This window comes from Trachemys scripta, chromosome 24 (genome assembly GCF_013100865.1).
Source record: "Trachemys scripta elegans isolate TJP31775 chromosome 24, CAS_Tse_1.0, whole genome shotgun sequence".
In the NCBI taxonomy this organism is placed as follows: domain Eukaryota; kingdom Metazoa; phylum Chordata; order Testudines; family Emydidae; genus Trachemys; species Trachemys scripta.
Window position 1 is genome coordinate 13,772,796 of NC_048321.1, and position 25,414 is coordinate 13,798,209.

The 25,414-nt window shown below is 49.5% G+C and overlaps 1 protein-coding gene across 6 annotated transcripts; it reads right to left on the reverse strand.

The window, feature by feature from the left end:
- Positions 1 to 4,400: 4,400 nt before the first annotated feature.
- Positions 4,401 to 21,460, reverse strand: LOC117869579 (interferon-inducible GTPase 5-like). 6 transcript variants are annotated; one of them, XR_004643824.1, is made up of 5 exons: positions 21,000 to 21,460; positions 18,268 to 18,368; positions 17,265 to 17,334; positions 6,132 to 6,234; positions 4,401 to 4,819 (listed from the first exon to the last, which is right to left on the reverse strand). XR_004643824.1 is itself a non-coding variant. In XM_034756546.1 (5 exons), the coding sequence occupies exon 5, from the start codon at positions 12,414 to 12,416 to the stop codon at positions 11,178 to 11,180; it is 1,239 nt and encodes a 412-aa protein (XP_034612437.1). In that variant the 5' UTR covers position 12,417; positions 17,265 to 17,334; positions 18,268 to 18,368; positions 19,955 to 20,138; positions 21,000 to 21,446; the 3' UTR covers positions 8,269 to 11,177. The 6 variants fall into 6 exon arrangements, 5 of the variants coding, with proteins under 5 accessions (XP_034612437.1, XP_034612435.1, XP_034612438.1 ...); XM_034756546.1 differs by lacking the exons at positions 4,401 to 4,819; positions 6,132 to 6,234 and adding exons at positions 8,269 to 12,417; positions 19,955 to 20,138 and having other exon boundaries at positions 21,000 to 21,446; XM_034756544.1 differs by lacking the exons at positions 4,401 to 4,819; positions 6,132 to 6,234 and adding an exon at positions 8,269 to 12,417 and having other exon boundaries at positions 21,000 to 21,446.
- Positions 21,461 to 25,414: the final 3,954 nt, after the last annotated feature.

Here is a 25,414-nt window from a genome sequence, read left to right on the forward strand (position 1 = left end):
ACTAACAGAAGTACTGGGAGCATAAGCTTTCATGGGTCAGAACCTCACTTCTTCAGATGCATCTGAAGAAGTGAGGTTCTGACCCACGAAAGCTTATGCTCCCAGTACTTCTGTTAGTCTCAAAGGTGCCACAGGACCCTCTGTTGCTGGACTATCTGGTGGGTCAGTGACTACAAAAGATCTGAACTTTACAGTCCTACTTGCTTGCACGTCAAAAGATTTTGAAAATTGCGGCTGTCTGATTTTACAGCGATTGCTGCTTTTGCAAATGTGATATAAAATGGTTTGGAAATTCTGCTTCCACCTTCTGCATAATTAGCAGGGATAATACCTGCAGTTTGTGTTACAACAATAAAGCTTCTCTATGGTTAAGCTTCTGCCTTGCATTTGGTGTGAATCTTCTTGCTGAATTGTTTTCCCAACCTTTATCCACCGTTTTGGTTATTCCACCCTTTTAAATTTACCTGCAAGAAAACTCTGATTTCCCAATTGGAAAGCTTCATTTGGGGATTTTTCCTGCAGGAAATTCCTATTTTTCAGGCTGCTCCAGGCAGTGGACATTTCTACCCGGCTTGGAAATGGCTTACCTACCAACGACATGGGGTACATCACATATGAAGTTGAGGGATGGAGACACCAGGGCAAAGGAAAGGGTCTTCTTTAAAGAGGATTTAGTAGTGAGGGTGATGATGGGATGGGAAGAAGGCAGGGAGCCCAGTTTACAAGCAGGGAACGGGATTGGGGCCACGGTGGATTTGGAAGGACCTTGGGCATGGAGAAGGAAAGAGGAAAATAGAGGCAGAGGAGAAATGGAGCATGGAGAGAAGCAGGTGCTTCCACCCTCGAATAGAGCCACATCCTCCATTTCACAAACAAGAATGGCCACTTCCTTGAACCCCTGGAGATATGTTCCCCACCGAGCCCAAGCAGATAATTTTAACACACGCAAGGCACTTACTGGGTTGGGACGGTGTCTCCTGTGCTGCATCGTCTTCCCCCTGCTGCATGGCTACCAAGGAGTCCAGAGACCCAGGGGGTTGGCCCACGTCTCAGAAGAGGGTGTCTGCTTCTCCAGCACTATGCCACACACCACGGTAGCCTGCATTAGGGTTTGCAGCCTTGCGCTGGAGCTGTCTCTCATGACAACGTCCATTTTGTCATCCAGACAATTGATGCTAGAGGTGCTCAGAAAACTGGGATTTCTACCCTCAGCCCCCTCAATCCCTTTGTACTTCCTCAATATCCCCCCTCAGGAGCCCCCCTCAGTCGCCCATCAGAGAACACCACAAAATAACCCCCCCCCGTCCTCCCCAGGAGCCTGAAAAGTGGCTCCACTCATGGTAGCAAGGCCCCCTGGTGGCTAGGCAGGGCATAGCAGTTGTCTCCCCATACGACACCGCCTCCAAAGGTCGCTTCATTGCTGTGGTGGTCTCTTTTCCCACAACCTGACCTTGCAGCCAGGTGTAACAATGTGGCCTTTGGCGGAGACACTACTGAAAGTATCAATTCAGGACAAATTGCTTAAAGCAGGGCAGCCCCAGCCCCAGGCTGGGGGTCCTTCACTACTCAGGCACCAAACCAGCCAAACGGAGAGGACTTTGGTTATACCTCACTGGCTAACCAGAAGTCATACAAGCAATTCCCTCAGACACTCCAGTTCCCTTTTATCACCAACAGCACCACTCCTTATGGGAATGAATGGCTATGAAAACCAATACCCCAGTAAAAGAAAAAAGGTTCTTCCGATTGCAAAGGACCAAGCCCCAGACCCAGGTCAATATACAAGTCAGATCTTACCCACAAATCAGGCTGTTGCCAATCCTATAGAATCTAAAATCCAGAGGTTTATTCATAAAAAGAAAGAAATACAGATGAGAGTTACAATTGCTTAAATGGAATCAAATACATACAACAATTGCAAAGTTCTTAGTTCAGGCTTGATGGGATTACTGCTGATTTAAACCAATCAAATCTCTGGAGTACAAACATCCGAGCCTGGATGGGTCGTTCAGTTGTTTGTTCAGAGCTTCAGTTTCTAGCAAAGTTCCTCCAGAGGTCAGAAGCAGGACTGAAAACAAAATGGAGGGGTTTCCAGGGCCTTTATATCCTCTGCCTTGTGGAAGGAAACCCCTTTTTCTCACTGTGGAAAATCACAGCAGCAAGATGGAGTTTGGAGTCACATGGGCAAGTCACATGTTCATGCATGACTCAGTTTGCAGGTGGCAGCCATTGCTCAAATGCTAACTTTCCCAGGAAGGCTCCTCAGATGTGGATTGGAGTCTCCCAAGGTCCATTGTCAGTTAAGTGTTTCTTGATTGGGCACTTACTCAGAATAGTCTCTTCTCAAGAAGCTGACCAAATGGAGATATCCTATCTCCTAGAACTGGAAGGGACCTTGAAAGGTCATCAAGTCCAGCCCCCTGCCTTCATAAGCAGGACCAAGTACTGATTTTGCCCCAGATCCCTAAGTGGCCCCCTCAAGGATTGAACTCACAACCTTGGGTTTAGCAGGCTAATGCTCAAACCACTGAGCTATCCCTCAGCTTCACTGATGCTACTTAGAATCAAACACATTGAGATACAAGTACATAGCCAATATTCATAACTTTATTCCCCCCCCCCCTTATGGTGTAACAGAGAGTTCAACCCAGCTATAGTCCAATGACCTTACAGCAGGTCTGTCTGTCTCTGGGCTCTGTGGTCTGTACACCCCTAACCTCAGGGGGGTTCCCCCCACCTGCCTCAGTGGCTAGAAGTGTTACAGACAAGCCACTTAAAATCTATAACATTCAGGGGAGAAATGAAACTTAGGCCCCAAATCCCACCCCTTTTTACAGGATCAAACCCTTCCCTATCTGTCACTGGGTGTATTTAAAATAAAAACTGACAGGTAAATAACAGAAACCAGAGAACATTTATTACCTAACATCTTAATAACAAAGATAATACATTTGGCAGTTACAAAGTCCCTAACAAAGAAATGACAGCAGCAAGGAATAAAAGAGGAGAGAAAGCGAAGAAGGGGTGGGGGGAGGTTTCATAATCACCTGACTACAAGCGCTGGACATCCCGATATCCTGCTATTACAGGGCCCAGTCTGCCTCTGCAGTGGTGGGATGGATAGCAGCACCTGGATTGCTCCACCCGAGCTGTCCCTGAGCCGTGAGCGATGAACTGACGGCGACCTGACAGCCACTGCTTGGGCTGCCCAGAGCACCAAAAAGGGTGAGGTCTCTCTCTCTCTCTCTCTGTTTCTAGGCAGAATAGACATCATAGGACAACCAAAGCTTCCACAGGGCAACTCATGGGAAGCCAGGGAGTGAACTTATTTAAAAAAGAGCAAAAGGGGGTATTATCCCTACAGTAGGGGAACCCAGGCCCTCCCTGTACTTCCATGCGCCAATCCCAGAACCATGTCTCTGTTTAGCCAATATCTATTCCAATCCAGTATTTTTAAAATTTGTAATATTGCTTTGTGAACGGTGCCCCATTGTCCTTGTAGAGATATTAAAGAAAGTACTAATAGTGATTCCCCCAAGTGACAGTGACCCTCCCTCCCCCCCGGTTTGTCCCCCACACTTTAAAATCCAACAGTTTCACCACGTACAAAATCCTCTTGGGTCTTCTGTTAAAACTTGTAAGCTACTGTCTGTAGAAACCATTGATTGTATCTGTCCTGTGAAAGATACTTTATTACTATGTAAAACTTACAAACAAGTTAATTGACTTTGTTCTTGAAGTGAACACTACGTTACCACGCCTGCTGTGAGCCTTAAGCTGTTAACTGACTCTGTGCGCTTCAGGTAGTTTATTCTGTAATTGATACACTGTAAACAAACACTATAAGCCATTAAGTGACTTTCATTTCATTAAAAAAAAAAAAAAAAAACAGGAGTACTTGTGGCACCTTAGAGACTAACAGATTTATTAGAGCATAAGCTTTCGTGGACTACAGCCCACTTCTTCGGATGCATATAGAGTGAAACATATATTGAGGAGAAATATATACACACATACAGAGAGCATGAACAGGTGGGAGTTGTCTTACCAATTCTGAGAGGCCAATTGAGTAAGAGAAAAAAACTTTTGAAGTGATAATCAAGCTAGCCCAGTACAGACAGTTTGATAAGAAGCAAGTGTGAGAATACTTACAAGGGGAGATAGATTCAATGTTTGTAATGGCTCAGCCATTCCCAGTCCTTATTCAATCCTGAGTTGATTGTGTCTAGTTTGCATATCAATTCCAGCTCAGCAGTCTCTCGTTGGAGTCTGTTTTTGAAGTTTTTCTGTTTTAAGATAGCCACCCGCAAGTCTGTCACTGAATGACCAGACAGGTTAAAGTGTTCTCCCACTGGTTTTTGAGTGTTATGATTCCTGATGTCAGATTTGTGTCCATTAATTCTTTTGCGTAGAGACTGTCCGGTTTGGCCAATGTACATGGCAGAGGGGCATTGCTGGCACATGATGGCATATATCACATTGGTAGATGTGCAGGTGAACGAGCCCCTGATGGTATTTTAGGTGCCTGAGCTTGTCACACAAAACCCCACTCTCAGTGTGACACTCTGCACTCCCAGAGGATGTGATCATTCATTTCTGTGGCCCGGCCTGTCTCTCACAGCCCATCTCTGGGAGGGTTTATTAATTAAAGCCAAGTTACTGGTTAAGCCACAGTGGCCAGTAAGTATTCGGAGTAGAGCGACCTCATTCATTCTCCCAGGTTCTTGCAATTTGTCATTTTCAGTTTTAGGGCAGGCGTCACAAAATCTCTCTCTCCGTTGATTTCGTTTTTTAAACTCCTGTTGACGTAGAGGGATGTCTGTGGAATTAAAAAAAAAAATGAAGTATTTATTTGCTAATTTTCCCACCACCTCATTTCCTGCTATCCCAGTGTAACCCCCAGGAGCTTGCCTGGGTTGATGGGCAGAGGGGCTCTGTGCGCTGGTTGCTCACAGAGAAGCACGCGCTGTCCCTGGGAAGGAGGGGGAGCCAAGACAGATTCCGAGTCTGCTCGGCTCCCAAGAGAGATGTCCCTCACAGAGAGCTGAAGGGGTGGTGGGGGAGAAGCCATTTTGGAGCAGTCTGGAGCCAGCCAGGGAGGGGGTTGACTGGCTGTGTGTGGGGCTGGGGAGACCCAGGCCTGCATGCAGGGTCCCCCCTGAGAACTGGTCTATAGGGATCTGGAAGCCAGATCCCGCAGCTTGAGACCTTCCCGGTCCAAGGTGACTCCCAGTCTGTAGAGTTTGGCTGGGAAAACTACTCCTAGCCTGGCTGAGTGAGCCCCTGGCTCCCTAGGTGAGACTAGTCACCCCAGGGCACCACTGCTCTGGCTGCTAGTCCAGCTGGGAGTGTGTCTGGGTGTTGGGAAGGGAGAATAAGGTTTGAATTTATGGGCAGTTGGTTTAATAGGCCAGGGGAGGCTATACCTCCCCAAACAGTAGCTGACTCCCCACCTTTAAGAGCAGGGACTCCTGGGCTCCCCCCGCCTCCCCGCTCGGCCTGTTCCCCCTGAGGACCCCCACCTCCCTCTGCTTGCTTAGTCACTCCTCTCCTCCCCGGTGGATTAGAGGAGCAAGCAACGACGATGAGCAGCCGGCAGGGGGGTGACCAAGGAGGGGGCTGAATGGAAGCAGGCCCTGGGGTGGATGGGGGTGGAGCATGAGTGGCATATGGGGTGAATGGGGGTGGAGCATGCACAGGGCTTTGGGGGGAGGGGGCCCAGCGAGGACGGGCCTTGGGGCTGAGTAGTGGGTGGAGCCACGGTCCAGGCTCCACCCTCCCCAAAGGCGGGAGCCATGCGCCACCCATGTTTGGAGTTTAGCACAGTTTTGTAATGTGCACCCAGAGCCCTGTACCCCTGGGTGGGGATGGGAAATCCTGGCACCTGACTCCTGCACGAAGAGGATGCCTGCCATCAGTGATCGTCAGCCCCTCGGCAGCGACTGAGGAGTCCAGAGCCAGCTCTGAACCTGAGGATCAGTCACAGAGTCGTGAGCGCACCATCTTTTAGTCAGTCACTCGGGGAGGTTGTTTGGGAGACCCCCAACTCCCTGAACTGTGTCCTCAGGCCAGTGGGTCAGGGTTTGGGGATTTTATAAACTGCTGCCTATTAAAGCTGTGGAAGGACTTACCAACGTATCCCACGTGTGAGTCCTTTGGGCTGTCCCGAACCCAGGCAGCCACATCACTAGCTGCTGCACAGTTGGTATCGTGGTCATCAGCCATCACGGGTCCCTACAAAGTACACGTGCCAACGGGACACTAACTTTACATTTGCTATATCAGGTCACATGACCGGGGAAATTCATGGGTAGTATCGGCGTGGGAACCAGTGACCCTGAGAATCGTATTTTACCCTGTTCTGTTCTATTTATCACCTGTTTAATAGAAATATTGTGTTGAAGATACTGTGGGTGTTTGGGTTATTTCTTGGGAGTCTCCAGCTCTCTGGCAAGTAAGTGGGGGTTACCCTGTGCTTAGAATTATCCTCCCATGCTGCCCTGGTGAACCTCCAAGGAAGGAGTTACAGGGTGGAGGCACCGCCAAATAAATTCATATGGGAAGAAATAAAGAAGTTACACTCTGCTGAGCAGGTGGAGGGACACAGAAGAACCCAGGCCTGTCCAGCAGAACCTGTAAGCAGATTGGCATTAAAGGAGGTAACTGAGTGGAAAGGAGGCGCTACGCCAGCTATCCAGGCTGTCTCTATGTTTATTTCCATCTGTCCCAACTCTGGTGTTAGTAACAACATTTTGTTTATATCATTTCTATTTCCATTTGTGATTGCCAGTACTAGTTGTCCTGACAGTGCATCTGACAAGATGATCACGGAGGTGGGACACACTTCCAGTATCAAAGCTGGCGGTGCTGTGCAAATGTGGGTACCATCCTGCTGTAGTGGGGGGTGTCTCCATGGTTACAGTCCTTCTGTGGCAGGGTCTCTGTGGTTGCCGTGCTGCTAATTGGGGGTCTCTCAGTGGTTAGAGTCCTCCTTGGTGTGGTCTTCATGGTTAGAGTGGGGCGGGGGCTGGGAGTCAGGACTCCTGGGTTCTGTCACCAGATCCTGGAGGGAAGCGAAGTCTAGTGGCTAGAGGGGGGGGAGGAGTGGTTGGGAAATGGGATTCCTGGGTTCTGTCCCCAGCTCTGAGAAGGGAGTTTGATCAGCTGGGCCAGAAGGCCTGACTAGACTGCAAAGACTGAATGCTCTTCTCTCTCCTAGAAGGGTTCCTCCAACGCAGGTTGGCACAGGGGGGAAGAGGGAGGGTTGTGGGTTGGTTCTACTTAATGCTGACAGACTGGCATCAGCACTGCCTAGCCCGTTCAATGGTCCATCAAGGGTATTCAGCTGTACAATTAACCCTTTGAAAGGTGCCAGGGGATGCACCTTATGTGTCAGCAAGGCATGTAGTGGCAGGCAGGAGGACAGAGAACTTTTCAATGTCATGTGCTTTGCAGCTTATGTTTGGGACACAGGAAGCACAAGCCACATGGCAAAAGGAATCTAAAGGGCAGCTGCGTCTTCTCCATTTTGTCTTCATTCCTGCTTCTACCTCTGGAGTAACTTTTCTACAAAATGAAGCTCTGAACAAAGGACTGAAAGATGCATCCAAGCTGTAGATCTGTTCCCGGGGGACTTTCAAGCCAGAAAACTGACCAACCCTACTAAGAACCTGATATATGGACTTTGACTTCTTATGTATGTATCTGATTGATTTGGCAATTTAACCAACTCTCTTTTCCTTCTTTTCTTTTATAATAAACATTTAGTTTTAGATAATAACAGATTGCCTGGCAGCGTGGTATTTTGGGTAGGATCCAAACTAATATTGACTGGTAAAGTGGCTGGCCCTTTGGTTTCAGAAGAACATTTGGTATAGTGAGCAGAGGTTTTAAATAACTTCTCACTGTACTGAACCTGTTTGCTGATTGGGAGCCAGAGAACTGGAATGCAGTAAGGGGGAGGGGGGTGATTTCTTTTTTAGCTACTTGATAACCAGTGTGGGGGATCAGGAGTACAGTGGTTGGCGAGTCTAACTTCAGTGTTAACCACCAGTTTTTGAGAGAATCTGCTCTCCTTTTTGCAGCCTGCCCTGAGCTTTGAATTTTCAGAGAGGGCTGTCCTAGGCACACCAGGTCACACCTCCTTCCCAAGATATAAATATGCAATCTAAATACCCAACCTACAGGAGTGGAGTCCAAGCATGGATCCAGTTTATGCCCCTTAATCCACGTTTTCCTAAGAGCAATAAAGCTCAGATGCACAAAGTGTCAGATCAAATTTTACAGCAATTTATTGAAGGATAAATGCACTTCTACAAGGTTTGGAATGACCATCAAACAAAAAGCAACTAGTACATGGAGCAGTGAGATTGAATCCACACAAGTTACCAGTTATGAAACATTGAGCAAATGAATAGCAACAGTTTGACACATAGCATCACATGAACCAATAGCCATGAGAGACAAACACCCTGTGATTACAATCCCAGCACCTCAGGTCAGTCTGAGCGGGGTCGGTGGTTCCTGGACACTCAGGCAAATCTAAACTCAGCATCAATCAAGCAAATCAGGGATTAAACGCATCAGCAGTAGCTCAACCCGCAGCTCAGGGTTGTCAATTGCAGAGGTGAGATTCTCAGTAACCATTAAGCCTCTGATACAGGTTTAGCAGCCGGATGCTTCCAAACCCTGCTCAGGGTACAACTTCATTACAGGTTAATAACAGCCTCTAGTTTCATCACTGCAGCCAGAGAACAGAAAATTTAGCCAACCTCTGGGATGAGACTGGGTAAATGGCTGTGCATGGAGGAGCAGATCTAGAGCTGTGTAAATGGGATTGAATCAACAGAGCTACGTCCATTCACGCCAGGTGGGGATTTGCTCCCAGGGGTTTCTCAGAGAGGCCATTTCAGGCTACATCTACACTTGGAGCTGAGGGTCCAGGTGGGTTTTCACTCAGTACATCTAGCCCATGCCACCATTCTCCATGCTGCCATGATTACACCACCATATTCCATGTGCTAGCTCCAGGAGAGCGATCGTGAGGGTGTCTCTGCGAGCTGGGCATCGCACCCCTAGCTCCAAGCATAGACGGACTCTGACTTGAGCTCCGGGCCCTGAGTTCAAGCAGCAGGAGCGGACATCTGGGTAGCTGAGCAGGCTACAGCTCCCAGATTGTTATCGTCGGGCTGCTCAGAATGTGGATGTGATGAATGTGGAAGATTATCAGCCATTTTGTGTAACTGTGTCTGCTATTCACCTTCCATTTTGTGTGTCCGTGTCCATTGTACATCATCCATTTTGTATGTCTGTGTCAGCTATACACCATCCATTTTGTTTGCAGGCTTCCATGTTGGATTCTGTTCACCATTTTGAGGCCTCAGCTCAATCCAGTTTAATCTACTTTATTCACAGCCTGTTGTGAGGCAATACCGAGACATCTCCAGTGCTGGGAGGGGAGCGTAACACCCCATAGAGCACTGGAACAGAGAGCTGTCGAAATGACAAGCAGGGTCTGCTGACTTTGTGATGACTCTTAACGGTTGCCCCACCCCTATGAAAGAGTTGGGGGGGGATGGAGTTTCGCAATAGGAGCCCAGATTGCTGGTTGGTGTCTGTGGTTAAGAATTTCCTTTGCCAAAGCCTGTGTGTTTTGCTTCCCTGCCACATGTTCCCCAAGTGGTTAAAGTGCAAGTTCCGAATTTCCACAGCTGCGCTGAAATTCTGAGGTTGTTTCCATGCTGACATAGCGACGGCGATGAAGCTGCGCTGATACACAGTCTCCATAGTGCAGACAGATCCGTAGGTCCAGTACTGCAGCTGTAGTAACATAGTATAGATGCTTCCTACATCAACAAAAGGGGGTTTTCCACTGATGTCATTAATCCTCCTTTCCAGGAGAGAGGAGCTAGGTTGACAGAAGAATTCTTCTATCGATTTAGCCGCATCTACACCAGGGGTTACTGACCTAACTACAGTGTTCAGGGTCTTTGTGTGACATTTTTCACAGCCCTGTGCAATGTGGTTAGGTTGATCTAACTGTCTAATGTAGGCGAGGCCTGAATGGTGCTGAGAATTCACACCTCTGCCTGGTGTTATTAGTGACACAGGTGAGGAGTGTGTGTTTAATATGGTATTTCATTGGACAGTGTCCCTTTTCCTGTGGGATGATCAGAAGTAATTGTAGAAGCTGGGAATTCGACCTCAGTTTTGTCTGTTTCCAGCCTTATTAAAAATCATCTTCATTTAACAGAAAAGAACCTAGCTGTTCCCTCCCCTCCCCACACCTTAGTCAGTCTTTCTCTCGTCTGTCACATTACATGTGAAAAGGAAGGAAATGCCACCTCCTCTCTACTCAGATCCAGTCCCCACTTGCCATGGGGTTGGTGTCAGATCTGTTGCTCTTTTGTTCTCTGTCACGGGATGTCTGGCCCCTGTGACTGAAGTGGGTACAACCTCACTTCTCCCTCCTTGTGCTAGAACAGGAGCTCCCAGCTGGGACAATTAAGGGATGGGCTGCACTGGGGTAATACAGGTCCAAGATGGTACTTCTACACTGCATTGTATCCCTGGGTCTATGGGACCCGAGCTTGTGGACTCGGTGTTTCCAAGCCTGCACTTGAGTGTCCACACTGCACTGGAAACCTGGGTTTACAAGTGCTGGACCCGGGTCTCAGGGCTGTGCTAGTGTGTCCACACTGCACTACGCAAACCTTCTGATTGGGTCTGCAGCTTGAGCTGTGTCCACACTGCAGAATGACAGGGCTTGGACCTGAGACTCAGCAGGACTAGGGCTCTGACCCACCCCCCAGCAGGGTCCTAGGTCCTATTCCCGAGTGCTCACTGACCCGAGTCAGACTGATTTGGGTGAGGAAGGAAGCAGGGTTTAGGCTCAAACCTGAGTCAGAGCTCAGGCTTACTGTGCAGTGTGGACAGACCAGGGACCCACTGAGGGGGGACTGGTTGAGAGAGAGAGAGAGTGGAAACAGGAGCAGTAGGACTGCCAGAGGCCCCTGGAAGCGGAGGCAGTGAAAGTCGGCAATGCAAGGGTGAGCCAAGAAATGGTTTTGGCTCCTGGTTTGTTTAAGTTTGGGACAATAAAATTACAGAAAGGAGGCTTGGGGTGTGGCAGTTTATCCTGCAAAGCTGGGGAGAAGCTCTACTTTGGGACATTGTTATTAGTTTTCCTCTGCTCCCTCCAAAGCCTTTTTCAGGACTCGTTGAGTATCTTCTGCAACTTCATCCAAAAACGTATGTAGCATTTCATAGGTGACATTGTAAGATCTCTCTGCTGCTATCCCAGTGCCAATCAGTGGTACCACACTGATAAAATATTTAACTGTCATCATATTTTCCCCTGTAGCCTCTCTGAGCCGCTTCAAAGCCTCTTCTCTTGTTATATCTTTGGCCAAAGCACACTGCATCACAGATTTCAGCTCATCAGCAGACATCCGAACTTGTTTAGCAAGTGATTTGAGTGAATCATCATCCAGGCCAAAGGACTTGCAATACTCTCTCATGTTCTCCACCAGGATGTCGACATCACACTTAACTGAGAGAAATGGGAGAGGAACAGAAGCGAGAGCGCATGACTTCAGGGCTTGTTTCCAGATCTGTTCCTGCAGGGCCTTCTTTTTCTCTTTCAAGATTTTTTCAGAGGTGCTGGGCAGGGCACAGATGAGAACGTGTCTCTTGTGAGTGTCGAGGTCATTTGCGAAAGTCTGCTGCAGTAGGGGAGAATCGTACTTGTGAAAGTCCCATCTTGACACCAGGAAAACCTGTGGGGAGATGATGCCTGATTCTTGCAGGTGCCTCATGCAGCTATTTCTCATTTCCTCTAGAGTTTTCTCCTCTTTGAAATTTCTTTTTTTTTGTTCATTAGCCAAGTCCATATCCACCTTGGAGCGAACAAAGTAAAACTTCTTCCCCATCCTCTTGATTTCTTTGGCAAGTTTGCTATCAGCTTCTGTGAAGCGCGGGGCTGCGATGATGATGAAGAAATCATACTGATCAAGGTTCACATCTTTGACATATGTTTCTGTTGGATACTTTGGTGATCCGATCCCAGGTAGATCCCACACAATCACATTTAGGTGAATGGGATGGGGGTAAGCAGTTGGAACCTTTGTTGTTTCATTGACCCCAGTCTCAGCTGCACCTATGTCATCATCGTTCAGGCTCCTTATGGCATTGATGAAAGACGACTTCCCAGAGCCCGTGTCCCCTGTGATGGCGATCTTGAGTTTGGTATTTCTTAGCAACTCATCAGACTTTTTCACCACAGAAATGGCTTTTGACAAGTTCCCAACTTTGACAGCGGTCTGGAATTCTTCAGTTTCCTCCTCAGACAGACCGGGCAGTTTACTGCCCCATTTTGAAAACAAATCAGCCCAGTGAGTTTTTGAATCTTCCGTCATCCTGGGAGAAGAAACACAAATTCCAGTCAGGGCTAGGGGTCTCCCCCCAGGGCTATTTACTATCAGAACTGCATATGGAACAGGCTGGTCTGAGTGGGAGTAACAGCAGCTGGGCAGGGAGCCAGGGCAGAGGGGCGCCAATGACAGACACTGACTGAACCTGGCCTGAAACCCACAAGCTCCTGTTTGCAGGACTAGAGACTGGAGTGGCGAGGGCGGCCCAGGCACTGACCCTGAAGAGCCCCAGGGACCCAGACAGGAACCACAACCACTGCATCTCACTCTGCACTGTAACTGTTTAACCCTCTATACCTAGGGTCTCACAGCCCTATGCAACGTATCTGGGTCAATCTAATTGTTAAGCATAGGCCAGGCCGTAGTGTTGCTGAGCATTCACACCTCTGCCTGGTGTTGTTAGTGACACAGGTGAGGAGTGTGTGTTTAATATGGTATTTCATCAGACCGTGTCCCCTTAAGCTTTTCCTGGAGGGAGATCAAAAGAAATTGTAGACGCTGGGGATTTGACCTCAGTTTTGTCTGGTTCCAGCTGTAGTAAAAATAATCTTCATTGAAAAGAAAAAAAACAGCTGTTCCCTCCCGTCCCCCAGTCTTAGTCAGTTTCTCTCTCTTCTGACACATTACATGTGAGAAGGAAGGAAACACCCCCTCCTCTCTTCTCAGATCCAGTCCTCACTAGTCATGAGGTTGTTGTCAGACGTGTTGGCCTTTTGTTCTCTGTCACAGGGTTGCTGGTTGAAGTGGGTCCAATCCTCCCTCGCCCTCCCTGTGCCCGAACAGGAGCTCCCAGCTGGGTCGATGAAAGGGGCGGGACTGCACTGGGGGCGTGTAGCGGGGTGGACACCCGCTCCTGCCTGGGAAGGGTTAAAGCCAGTCCTGCAGAGGGCTGGGGCTGTGGGAAAGGCTACCTAGGCTGATTGGGGAAGTAGCTGCAGTTGGGCCATGCCCCAATCAGGCCTCAGCTGGTCTGTATAAAGAGGCTGGGAGCCAGGAGCTCAACAGTCTCTCTCTACACTCAGAGAGAGAGAGAGAGAGAGGGAGGGGGCGGGCGGCCTGGCTGCAGGGAGCTAGACAGGGTACCTGAGTGAAGCAGGGCTGGGGAAAGGCTGAGGAGCTGGGGAGCTCCAGCCTGGATAGCCCCAGGCTGCGGCCTGGTAATAGGCCAAGGGGTACTGGGGGTTGCAGAGGGCAGCCCAGGGGTAGGCCAAGGCAGCAGGTCCAAACCCAACCTTGCCTGTGCTGAGTGGCCTATACTGCAGTCTGCCCCAGGGAGCAGGGGCTTGATAGTGACTGGCAGTGACCTGGTACTGAGGCGAGGTGGGGTTAGTGGGTGGGGGTTCCCCAGGGAGGGGAAACCCAGAGCAAGGGGTTCTGCCAGAGGGCAACCCCCCAGATAAGGGCACTGGGGTCCTGGGAGGGACATGGGGGCCAGAAGTCATGACAAGGTGGATCACTGGACTGCAAAGGGCGCTCTGGATGCTGGACTGAGCTGATTCCCCAGACAACCAGCAGGAGGCGCTGCAGGGGTGAGTCCGACCCCTTACAGGGCGATACAGGTCAGAGAGGGCACGTCTACACTGCACTGGAAACCTGGGTCTGTGGGACACAAGCTTGTGGATTTGGTGTTTTCAAGACTGCCTTTGAGTGTCCACACTGGGGCGGGTATGTCTACTCAAACTGAAAATAACACCTTCCCTCTCCACTGCAGACATATCCCTAGACAGAGCTGGTCGCGTCACCTTGGGATGGTTGTCTAACACTTCACATTATAAGCCCCTCTTTTCAGTTGCTTATAACTTTGCCAAACTTGAACCAGTCACCCTGAAGTTTCCTAGGACAGGCATCTGCCTCAGGCAGATTTTTGGTACGTTTCTGCTCGGATGGCTCGGGCCATTTCCAAGAGCAAAGCTAAGGGGGGAAAAGCACATTGTTTTTCCAGATGAAGAATTCTTACAATGGTTTCATTGAGAAGCTCTAGTGCCCGCAAGCTTTGGAGCAGGGACCTCAACACCTGAGCTTTGGCAGGAGGACATGCCAGGGACAGGTCTTGACCATTGCTGTGAAAATCCTCCCCAGATTGGCCAACTTAAGTTCTTCCCAGTGCAACCAAGCCCCAAATAAAATTCCTGATTGCAGATGAGCAGTCAGATGTGCAGCCTAAGAATTTGACATCTAAATTCTCTGAAGACTGTCTGTACTGAGTGTGCTCCATCCCAGCGCTGAGCAGAACTTTTCCTGCAATTGTTTCTCACAGCTGGCACTGGGACAAAGAGGGGTGGAGAGACGGGACTGAGAGATGCTGGAGAGGACAAGGGCAGAAGGCTCTGTGATTACTACCCTCCAGAACTTATAAGGTTCCCATGACTCAACCTTCCTCTGCTGTCAGCAAGTATCCATGAAATCAACTGGCAAAGAGCATCTCTCATTCCCCTCGGCCACTCTGAACATATACAGTGTGACGATAAAGTCTTCAATTACAAGGCCACTTTTCTTTTTCCTTCACAGAGCCTGAGCATTTCCTTAGCTGTGTACCAAAATATCCAGAAGGAGCCTTGCAGACTGCCTGGGGCAGAGTAACATTCGAAAGCAACCTGCCCCGTGCAGGACCTGGGCTAAATGTACACAGGAGGTGCCCGGGATCCTGTTTACCCCCTCCCCAGCCCTGTTGCGCTTGCAGTTTACCCCCGGCCCCTCCCTTGCTCCAGGGACCAACCCTTATTTAAATCAGAGTTTTGAGGAAAAAACCCACGTAAAGATACATTATATCTCATCATGGAATAGGGATTATACATTCGAATTCTATAGTATGAGACAATATATTCATGTCATGTTTAAGAAAAGTTTTGTAAATGAGTTCTAACAGTTCATGGAATGAAGAACCCGATCTTATGGGGTTCCAGGGGCTTCTGTGTAGATTATTTAGGTTAATCTTTCTATCTACCCAATGGGACTCAGTGCTCAGTCTAGAAGATGCCGTCAGAGAGGCTTAGTTTTGCAGTTCGCAAACTGTGGATTTGTGTCTTCAGAGGTAACATGCCAGTTAACAGTACAAATGTTTTAAATAAATAATATAGAGAAGTGAGAAATAACAGACCTCAACTCTATTGTCCCTCTGCAAATTTGTGTACACAGAGTCAATCCCTTACCTCTCTCTAAAAGTGCAAAGTTTCAAAAAGTTAAATGAATAGAAGATTGTTGGGGGGCGGAATAGATCTGGACAAGGAGAAGTCTGGAGATAAATGTGAGAAGTGAGGGACAGATGCTTTTTTGTTAAAATATTATGTTTGCTGTTGAAGAAAAAAATCCAGAATACTTAACGTTGTTGTTTTAGTAAAAAAAAAAAAAAAAAAACACAATTTAAATGTCTGTCTGTTGATGTTCTCCTCCTAATTCAGCCTGGCAAGAAAATCCTCCAAATATTAATGATTGAGATTGGAGATAGTTCACCTCCCAATGACTTCATAAATATCTGCTTCAATTATCTTTGGTAAATGAAATAACCAAACAATCATTCATTTTCTGATATAGCTGTAAAACTCATCTGAAAAGTTTTTAAAATAGATCATGGCTTAGAAGTGTAGAGTGTAAAAAGAACAGGAGTACGTGTGGCACCTTAGAGACTAACAAATTTATTAGAGCATAAGCTTTCGTGGGCTACTGCCCACTTCTTCGGATGAATATGTTGACGTCACCAGGCATTACCATCACCCTAGGGGACTCAGGAGGGTGGAAAATCACAAGTGTCAATGAAGCCTTCCTGCACTAGGCCTGAACCAAACTCCTTCCATGTTTAAACTCTAATCGACCTCAAAAGCCAGGTGCAAGTGGAATGTGTAAGCAGCCCGCTATCAGTGGTAACCCCCCTTACCAGTACCAAGCGGTAATAATGAGGCCTGCATACCACTGGCTGAAGGAGAGATAGTAAATCAAAGGAAAGGGACAAGATAGTAATTCAAGGAGTCTTACTAACGAGCTGAATTTATAGCTGCCAACCTAATCTAACTGAAATGTAATCGCTATTTGCCTAGTAATTGTTACCAGGGATGGGAGGGGTAGAGAGAGAGGAGAATGGGGGGGGGGAGGAGGGAAGGGGTAGTGGGGGGGGAGGGATGAGGCTTGACTGCAAAATGTATAAAAGAAGAAAAGCTGTTTCTGTTAACGTGCTTGATCTGAGACGTGCCAGTCTCCTTGTACCGCTTTGAGATCTCAAATAAACTTTGCTTGCTTCTCCACCTGGTGTGTTCATTGACGCGAAGCACACCGGGCAACGAACCCACTGTTGCTGTCCTCGAGCACACCTGTGCTGGCAACAAATATGCATATGCATCCGAAGAAGTGGGCAGTAGCCCACGAAAGCTTATGCTCTCATAAATTTGTTAGTCTCTAAGGTGCCACACGTACTCCTGTTCTTTTTGCGGATACAGACTAACACGGTTGCTACTTTGAAAAGTGTAGAGTATGTACCTTCTAAAACTGAAACCTACATCTGAAGAATATGTATTAAGGTTATAACGACCAACAAGAATGCACTTTTATATAGAAAACCATGATTAAATTGAATCTTTCTGACTAGTGATTTAAATCATGATTTAAATCAAATCCACCCTTCCCCCTGTGCTCCTGCCCCTGGCCCCTTTAGTCCCCACGGGGCCCACAAATATGTTTGGCACCAGGCCCACAAAAAGTTAATCCAGCCCTGCAACTAAAATCAAAACTGGTGTGGAGAAAATGCATAAGGAAGTGCTATTTATCCCTTCCCATAAAACAAGAACCAGGGGTCAACCAATGAAATGAATAGGCAGCAGATTTAAAACCAACAAAAGGAAGTACCTTGTCACACAACGCACAGTCAACCTGTGGAACTTTTTGCCAGGGGATGTTGTGAAGGCCAAAACTGTAACTGAAATCAAAAAAGAATTTAGTAAGTTCCTGAGGACAAATCCATTGATAGCTATTAGCAAGATGGTCAGGGATGCAGGCCCCTGCTGTGGGTGTCCCAGAACCTCTGATTGCCTGATGGTGGGACTGCTCGACAGAGGATGGATTACTTGAGGATTCCCTGTTCTGTTCATTCCCTCTGAAACATCTGGCATTGGCCACTGTCTGAAGACAGGACACTGGGCTAGATGGACCATTGGTCTGACCCTGTGTGGCTGGTCTTATGTTCTAATCTGTAACCCCTAGCTTTTGTCTTGTGCCTACATAGGTGTTACACGGTGCCTTCCCCTTTAATGGTCTCTAACAACGTGTTACCACTTAGGTTAAACAATCTGTCCCACCTTGTATTTAGCTGTCACATGGAGCACCTTCCCCAGACCTGAAGAAGAGCTCTGAGGAACTTCATAGATTGCCTCTTTCATCAGAAGTTGGTCCAATGAAAGATGTTACCTCACCCACCTTGTCTCTATCATAAATTTTAGCATCATTTTCTTTTGTCACATTTTCCCAGGTGGAAAAATGGTTAAATAAATAAATAAAATTATATCAAAGGCAGTAGGGAAAACCCCACTTCCCCTCAATTTTTTTACACCTACCTGCCACACCTGTGTGTTGGATCGCTCAGACAATTCAACAAAAGGGTTCCCCAGAAACCTCTAGCCAAAAAAATCAGACAATGGGCCAGCTCCCCTCCCCCACTGCCCCCGAGGACCCACAGGCAGGGGAAGCACAAACAGAAGCACCCATGTGTGGGGGTGGCTGGTTCCGAAGGCAATGCCAGGGGCCCCAAAGCTGCCTGTCCCTAAAGCTAAAGGGGTTCCAGTGCGTCTAACCTGCAATTGCAAGTTACCCTGTCCCTTGGCAGCATCGTGGGGCAGCCGATCTGGGGCCGTACCTTATGCAGTCTGTGCTGATGCACCGTCCTGTGTCGTCCTGGTGGGTCGGGGGAATCGATCGTTGCTGCAGGAACAGAATCAGCAATTACGGGGGAAACTCCTGTGGAAGCAGGGAAAGGAAGAGAGGGTTTAAGTGCAGCCATTTAAGTGTCAGAGACAGAACAACTGTTCTGTCAAGTCTGAGCCTAATATGGCGAGATCTGTAGAAGCCGGGCTCACATCAGAAGTGAGAGGAAAACAGCAGAATAGTCACTGTGACCCAGCCTTGAGAGAACGTTTGAGAAGAGAACGTGAGAAAATACTGCAATAGGTAGGAAATAGCCTAAATAAAATGCAGAAGGTTTTAATTAATGCACGTCACAAAGAGGTATAAATGCATGTGTGATTTTGCTTGTATTTTGGAGAAACTGAGGCAGAGATGCTCTCTGTCAGCCGTGCTCTTCCCCTGCAATTGCATGTCCTGAATAAAGCTGTCTCTGATTTTGTTGCTTCCAACTGGAGAGTGGAGTCTGTTTCTTCCACACTCCCCAGAACTTTGCTTCAGGGGCTGAAAAAAAGAGAAGGGACTGACTTTTTTCTACTGATTAAAGAGTTTTCTGTTTTTAGCGAGGCAGGGGTCAGGGCTGAGCAGGGAGCGGGTTCTTGTAGCCTGGGGTGGAACAGGATTCGTCCCTCCCCTAAGGGAAAACATCCTAGATTAACCCTGTTCAGTGTTTCTGATATTATATTTTCCCCGTTCTCTCCCCACAGCTGCAGAGTGAATCATTACAGCCATTGCAGGCCCTCTTCTCTTCTCCCCAGGGCAGCGCAGTAACCCCTTCCTCAGCCCTCTGCCAAGCAGAGCCTATCCCTGAAATCCCAACCCCTGCTGGTGCACAAAGAGACACATGGGAAATTGTTCCCCTCCCAAGCTCTCTCTCGACGAGGGTGAGGGGGGCAAAGGGACATCTGCCCTGGGGCCTGGTGATTTAAAAGGACCCAGGGCTTCTGGCAGCAGCCGGAGCCCTGAGCCCTTTAAATTACCAGCAGAGCCCGGGGTGGCACGGGCCATGCAGCGCTGATGGGTTAGCTGGGGGAGTCTAGTCCCAACACCCCCTTCTGCCCAAAGCCTCGCCACTTCCGGAGGCCTGGAGATGTGCCCTCCCACCTTGCCCAGGGGCCTGGCAATTCGGTCGGCAGCCCTGGATATGCTGAGATCAGGCACTGGGCTGATTCTGCATCATTTTGTGTCGTCATTTCCACCAGTGCACAACAAGTCTCGACTGCTGCTATTCTGGATCAAAACAGTTGTCTTCTCACTTTGCACTGGTGTGAACGAGTGTGCGAGGTGCAGGCAATGGAGAATCTTTCATTGCAAAAACACCCGGTCTGATTCCCAGGGAGCTTTGTGACAGTCTCAGGAAACGATCTGCATCCTGTGCCCCTGGAAACCGAAAGCAACAGGCTGAGCTGCCCCTTTCCCAGAAATGGGAGGAACCTGGGAAGCAGGGTTGGCTCTGAGGCACCAAACTACAACCAAAATTCCTACAGCCCTTAACTCTTGCAAGGAAACACAGGTGAGGGATCGGCAGAAAATCATAGAATCGTAGGACTGGAAGGGGCCTTGAGTTCATCTAGTCCAGGCCTCTGCACTCATGGCAGGACTAAGTATTATTCTAGACCATCCCTGACAGGTGTTTGTCCAACCTGGCATATGGAGCTGTTTAGCCTGGAGTCCATCCAACAGCAGCTTGAAACCTCGTCTCTCTCCCCAACAGAAGTTGGTCCAACAAAAGATATTAGCTCATCCCCCTCGTCTCTCTCATAAACTTAATGTAAGCAGAGAAATAGTCCTGCTATTGTGGGGAACTTTCCTGGCTTCTGCACCACCCTGTGTAATCGGAAAGCGAAAAGGTCTGAGTCCTCGCTCCAACACCATTCACCCAGAGGCTGGCCTGCCCTTGACGATTCCCCTTCCACTGTCCCAAAACTTGGCCAGGGTCCCACGGAGGCTGCATCCCCAGTTTTGTCATGGTCACTTAGACCAGAGGCTAGGATGTCTCCACCATAGGCGTTGACTCTGTGGGTGCTTCGGGGCTGGAGCACCCACGGAGAAAAATTAGTGGGTGCTGAGCACCCACTGGCTGCTCCCTGTGGCCCCACCCCCTTACTCCAGCTCACCTACACCTTCGCCTTCTCCGCGAGTGCACCACCGCGTCCTGCTTCTCTCCCCTCCCTCCCAGCGCTTCTGCCACGAAACAGCTGATTCGTGGGGCAGGGAGGGAGAGGGGAGGAGGGGGAACATGGCGCGCTAAGGGGAAGAGGCAGGGCCGGGGCGGGGATTTGGGGAAGGGATCCAATAGGGTCAGGGAGGGGGCAGAGTTGGGGCAGGAACTTTGGGGATGGGGTTGGAATGGGGGCAAGGCCAGGGGCAGGGAAAGGGTGGAGTCGGGGTGGCACCAGGGGTGAGGGGCAGGAGCACCCACTGGTGCCGGAGAAAGTTGGCGCCTATGGTCCCCACTCCAGGGTGCTCTCTCCATACCCATACGCCCCTACGTCCCCCAGGCAGGGGAAGCACAGATACAAGCCCCCATGTGTGGGGGTGGCTGGTCCCCAGGGGAATGCAGGGGCCCTAAAGCTGCCTGGGCCTAAAGCTAAAGGAAGTCGTTAGTGGTCCAAGCACATCAAATACCCAACAGCAAGCTCCCCTGTCCTCTGGCAGCATCGTGGTGCAGCCGACCTGGGGACGTACCTTACACAGCCTGTGCTGATGCACCGTCCTGTGTCCTGGAGCCCCTGGTGGGTCGGGGGAAACCAGCCTTTGCTGCTGGAACAAAAACAGCTGCTGGGGGAAACTCCCCGAGACTTTGCTTCAGCCGCTAAAACCAAGAGAAGAGACTGAATTTTCTCCACTGATGGACGAGGTCCCGGTTCTAGTGAGGCTCTGGGCAGGGCTGAGCAAGCAGAGGGTTCTTGTAGCCTGGGCTGGAACAGGATTCGGTCCCTCCCCTCGTGGGAACAGATCCTAGATTAACCCTGTTCGGTTTTTCTGTTATTTTTCTGTTGTCTGTGTCAGCAGAATCTGGATGAGCTCTCCCCTGACATCCAGTGGTGAGCTGTGGAAGAGGCCTTCCGGAGCTGATCTCCTTCGCCTGGGCACACCCACCCTGCCTGGGGGCTCAGCACGATGGGATTGCTTGCCCGAGACATCAGATTGGGCTGGTGTTGGATGCCCAGTCTCCTTGTTATTGCGGAAGGTAATAAAAGGTTATTATCTGTGCAAAGGTGAAAGTAAGCCGGTGCACCAATAAGAAAGTGACCAGCTGGGGCAGGGCTCTGATCCAGCCCCCTTACCCCGGCCTGGCCCCACCCCAGGCTGAGGCCGGGAGTAAAGCCCTGGGCACGTGGGGCTGGCAGCCCGGACCCCAGCACACGTGGCCGGCAGCAGAGCCTCAGGCATGCGGGGATAGCAGCAAAGCCCTGGGCGCGCGGGCCCAGCAGCAGAGCCCCAAAGGGGAGGTTACGATACGACAGTACCTCTAAGAAATTTAAGTTACTTTCACCCCTGATGGTGGGTGAGTGAATTTCTTGTATTGGATCAACTTGTGTTGGGGAGAGAGACAAGCTTTCGAGCTGCTGTCGGGTGGCTGCCGGCTAAACAGCTCCACGTGCCAGGCCTTCGCCTGAGTTTCCTTGCAAGAGTTAAGGGCTGTAGGAATTTTGTTTGCAGTTTGGTGGCTCAGAGCCAGCCCTGCTTTCCGGCTTCCTCCCATTTCCGGGAAAGGGGCAGCTCAGCCTTTTGGTTTCAGTTTCTAGGATCAGTTCCTGAGACTGTCATGAAGCTCCCTGTGAATCAGACGGAGCAGTTTGAGGGATGAAAGATTCTCCATTGCCTGCACCTCGCACACTCATTCACACCAGTGCAAAGTGGGTGTACAACACTTTGATCCAGAATAGCAGAATTCTAGACCCATTTTCCACTCATGTGGAGAATCCGCCCAGTGCCTGATCTCAGCACATCTCCCAAAGGGGGAGAAACACAGAAGGGGAACAATTCCCCATGTGTCTCTTTGTGCACCAGGCGGGGGTTGGGGGCAGAGAGTTCAGGGTTTCAGGGGTAGGCTCTACTTGGCAGAGGGCTGAGGAAGGGGATACCAGACTGCCCTGGGAAGAAGGGAAGAGGGCCTGCAATGGCAGAGGATGAAATAATTCACTCTGCAGCTGTGGGTAGAGAGGGCGGCTGGTGAAGTGGAGTCTGGCAAAGAGGGGTGATGGTCGGCGAGCAGGGCGGCTGGCGGGGGAGAGGCGAGCAAGTGTCGCAGCAGCGGAGCGAGTAAGATGCTTTCTTACCCCCACTACCCACACTGGGAGGTGAATTCTGCAGATGCACCTCTGAGCTTTGGGCCTTCCCTGACCAAAGATAGCAACTGTGCGTGGGGTGCAGAGAAAGGTCGGGCACGTAAAAGAGACTTTTGGGTTGCTGGACTTAAGACCCTGAGGGGAAAAGGACACTGCCCAACCTACCTAGGGGGCGGGTCTTTTGCTCATGGTCTATATTTATGAACCCTGTTTGTGGTGTTTTCCCAAAGTCATGCCGAGTTACTTTCCTCTTTTTACTAAATGTTTTTTGCTACACTCAGGGCTTGTCTATACTTACCGCGCTGGTTCGGCGGCAGGCAATCGAACTTCTGGGTTCGATTTATCGCGTCTTGTCTGGACGCGATAAATCGAACTCAGAAGTGCTCCCCGTCAACTCCGGTAATCCTGCTCGCCGCGAGGAGTACGCGGAGTCGACGGGGGAGCTTGCCTGCCGGGTGTTGACCGCGGTAAGTTCGAAGTAAGGTACGTCGACTTCAGCTACGTTATTCACGTAGCTGAAGTTGCGTACCTTACTTCGATTTGGGGGTTTAGTGTAGACCAAGCCTCAGACTCTGTGCTTGTGTGTAGGGAAGTATTGCCTCTTCCACAACCTCCCTAGGCAATTTATTCCAGTGCTTAACCACCCTGGCAGGAAGTTTTTCCTAATGTTCAATCTAAACCTCCCATTCTGCAATTTAAGCCCGTTGCTTCTTGTCCTGTCCTCAGAATTGATCTCATTTTGAATTGTTTTTCCAAGGTAGTGGTGTGTGTACATTTCTTGGGTGGTGACTCTTCTTAGATGCTCCTGGAGTACAGCATCAAACTCAGCCATCAGCTCCACAATGTTAAGGAAGTTTCCATTGTTTGGCACATACAGCTGATCTGAAGTGCCACGCAGTGCTAGGTTTTGGGTAGCAAGCATTCTCACAACGGCAATGAGCCTTTTCAGAACATTTTGCAAGTAAAGAGACTCTGATGTAATCTTCTCTTGATGCTGATCATCTATGGTGGCCTTTAACCTGAGTCTCATCTCAAGTTCTTTCCACCTATGGAATGCTCTCTGGTGATTTGCTGCCTTCTCATGGCATGTCAGATTTCTAGCCAGATTTTTCCAGTCCTTCGTTCCTGTAGAACCCAATGTGGCTGGAACATTAGATTGGAAGAGTTTGCAACAAAAACAGTATGCAGCATTCTGGGTTTTTGAGTACATAAGCCACGGCCTCTCCACTTTGTCACCATTGGGGATTTCACACCAGTAATGTGTTGGATGGAAACTTTTATTTTCATTGTCTTTGTGGAATATGAAGTTTTTCACTTGCTGTGGCCCATGCAGTACAAGGAAGTCCCTCAGGCTACTGCTCAAGTGGGTCCACAGTCCTGGATCATCTAGACTCCACCACACTCTTCTCTGATCTACACTTTACTTCAGGAATGTGCCTGGTTACAACATTTGAGATGGAGATATGGATGCTGCAGTAGCTGCCAGGTCCCCTGCACTCTGACTAACTGGAAGATCAGGCATCTCCTCACCACTCCCATCCTCACTGGGGCCGGAAGGCTCAGCGTGAACATTTGTGTCTGTGTATCTCAGGAGAGCTCCTTCCTGCTCAGACAGAAACGCTTCATTTGCTTTCTTTCTTTTTCTGAATGCTGTCCCAGAGGGGCGTTTTCTTCTTTCACTCATGACTGCTGTTCTGTGCCAGCTAGAGTGGCTCTAAACACTCAGTTGAAGGGGACAAATAAGCAGGCTGGTAGCAGGGCCTGAGTGAGGGAAGATATCAGCGTCTTAAGGGCCTAACTGGCTCCTACTACTTCAGTTGACTGCCTGTTCTCCTCAAGTGGGTTCAGGGAAGCAGCAGGAAACAGGAAGCTCCCTGAGAAGCTGGTGTGAATCAGTCCAGGCTCCTGGGGGTGCTGGAGAGGTACGTAAGAGGCTCCTCCTCTCTCTCCCTGCAGCTCCTGCTGCTTTCTGTTCTTCCCTCTCACCTTTTCTCCTGCCTGCCTGTTATGTCTCTTGTGCCCTCCTTCCTCCAGCCCAGCACTCCACCATCTCTGTGCATCTGGAGCAGAGAGATTACATAGGCACCCGCAGCAGTCACAATTTTCTACACTCTGGGTCCTAGTGGTGCCCCCCCCCCCGCCCCAGTCTGGCACCTGAGGCGGCCGCCTCAGTTTACCTCATGATAAGGCCAGCCCTGGAGACTCCCTCCCCTCCCCCACCACAGCAGGACTGCACCCGCATTTGCACAGGATCCCCAGCTTCGATACAGGAAGTGTGACCCACCTCTGCTGGTGTAGTGCCCCCTCTCCAGCCAGTTGCCTCCTTTAATGCCAATCTGCTTACAGGTTCTGCTGGCCAGGCCGAGGTTCTTCTGGATCCCACTCAGCAGGGTGTAACTTCCTTATTCTCTTCCAGTATGAATTTATTTGGTGGTGTTTCTACCCCCCACGCTCCTTCCTGGCAGGGTCACCAGGGCAGCATGGGAGGAAAATTCTAACCCCAGGGTAACCCGACTTACTTGCCAGAGAGTTGGAGCCTCCCAATAAATAACACGAACACCTACACTATCTTCAACACAGTAATTCTGTTAAACAGGCGATAAATCTAACAGAGCAGGGTCAAGCACGACCCATGAATTTCCCCAGTCATGTGACCTGAGATAGCAAATGTAAAGTTTTAGTGTCCCGTTGGCACGTGTACTTTGTAGGGGCCCGTGATGACCACGATACCTTCCGTGCAGAAGTTAGTGATGTGGCTGACTGGGTTCAGGACAGCCCAAAGGACTCACACGTGGGTATAAGGTGGTC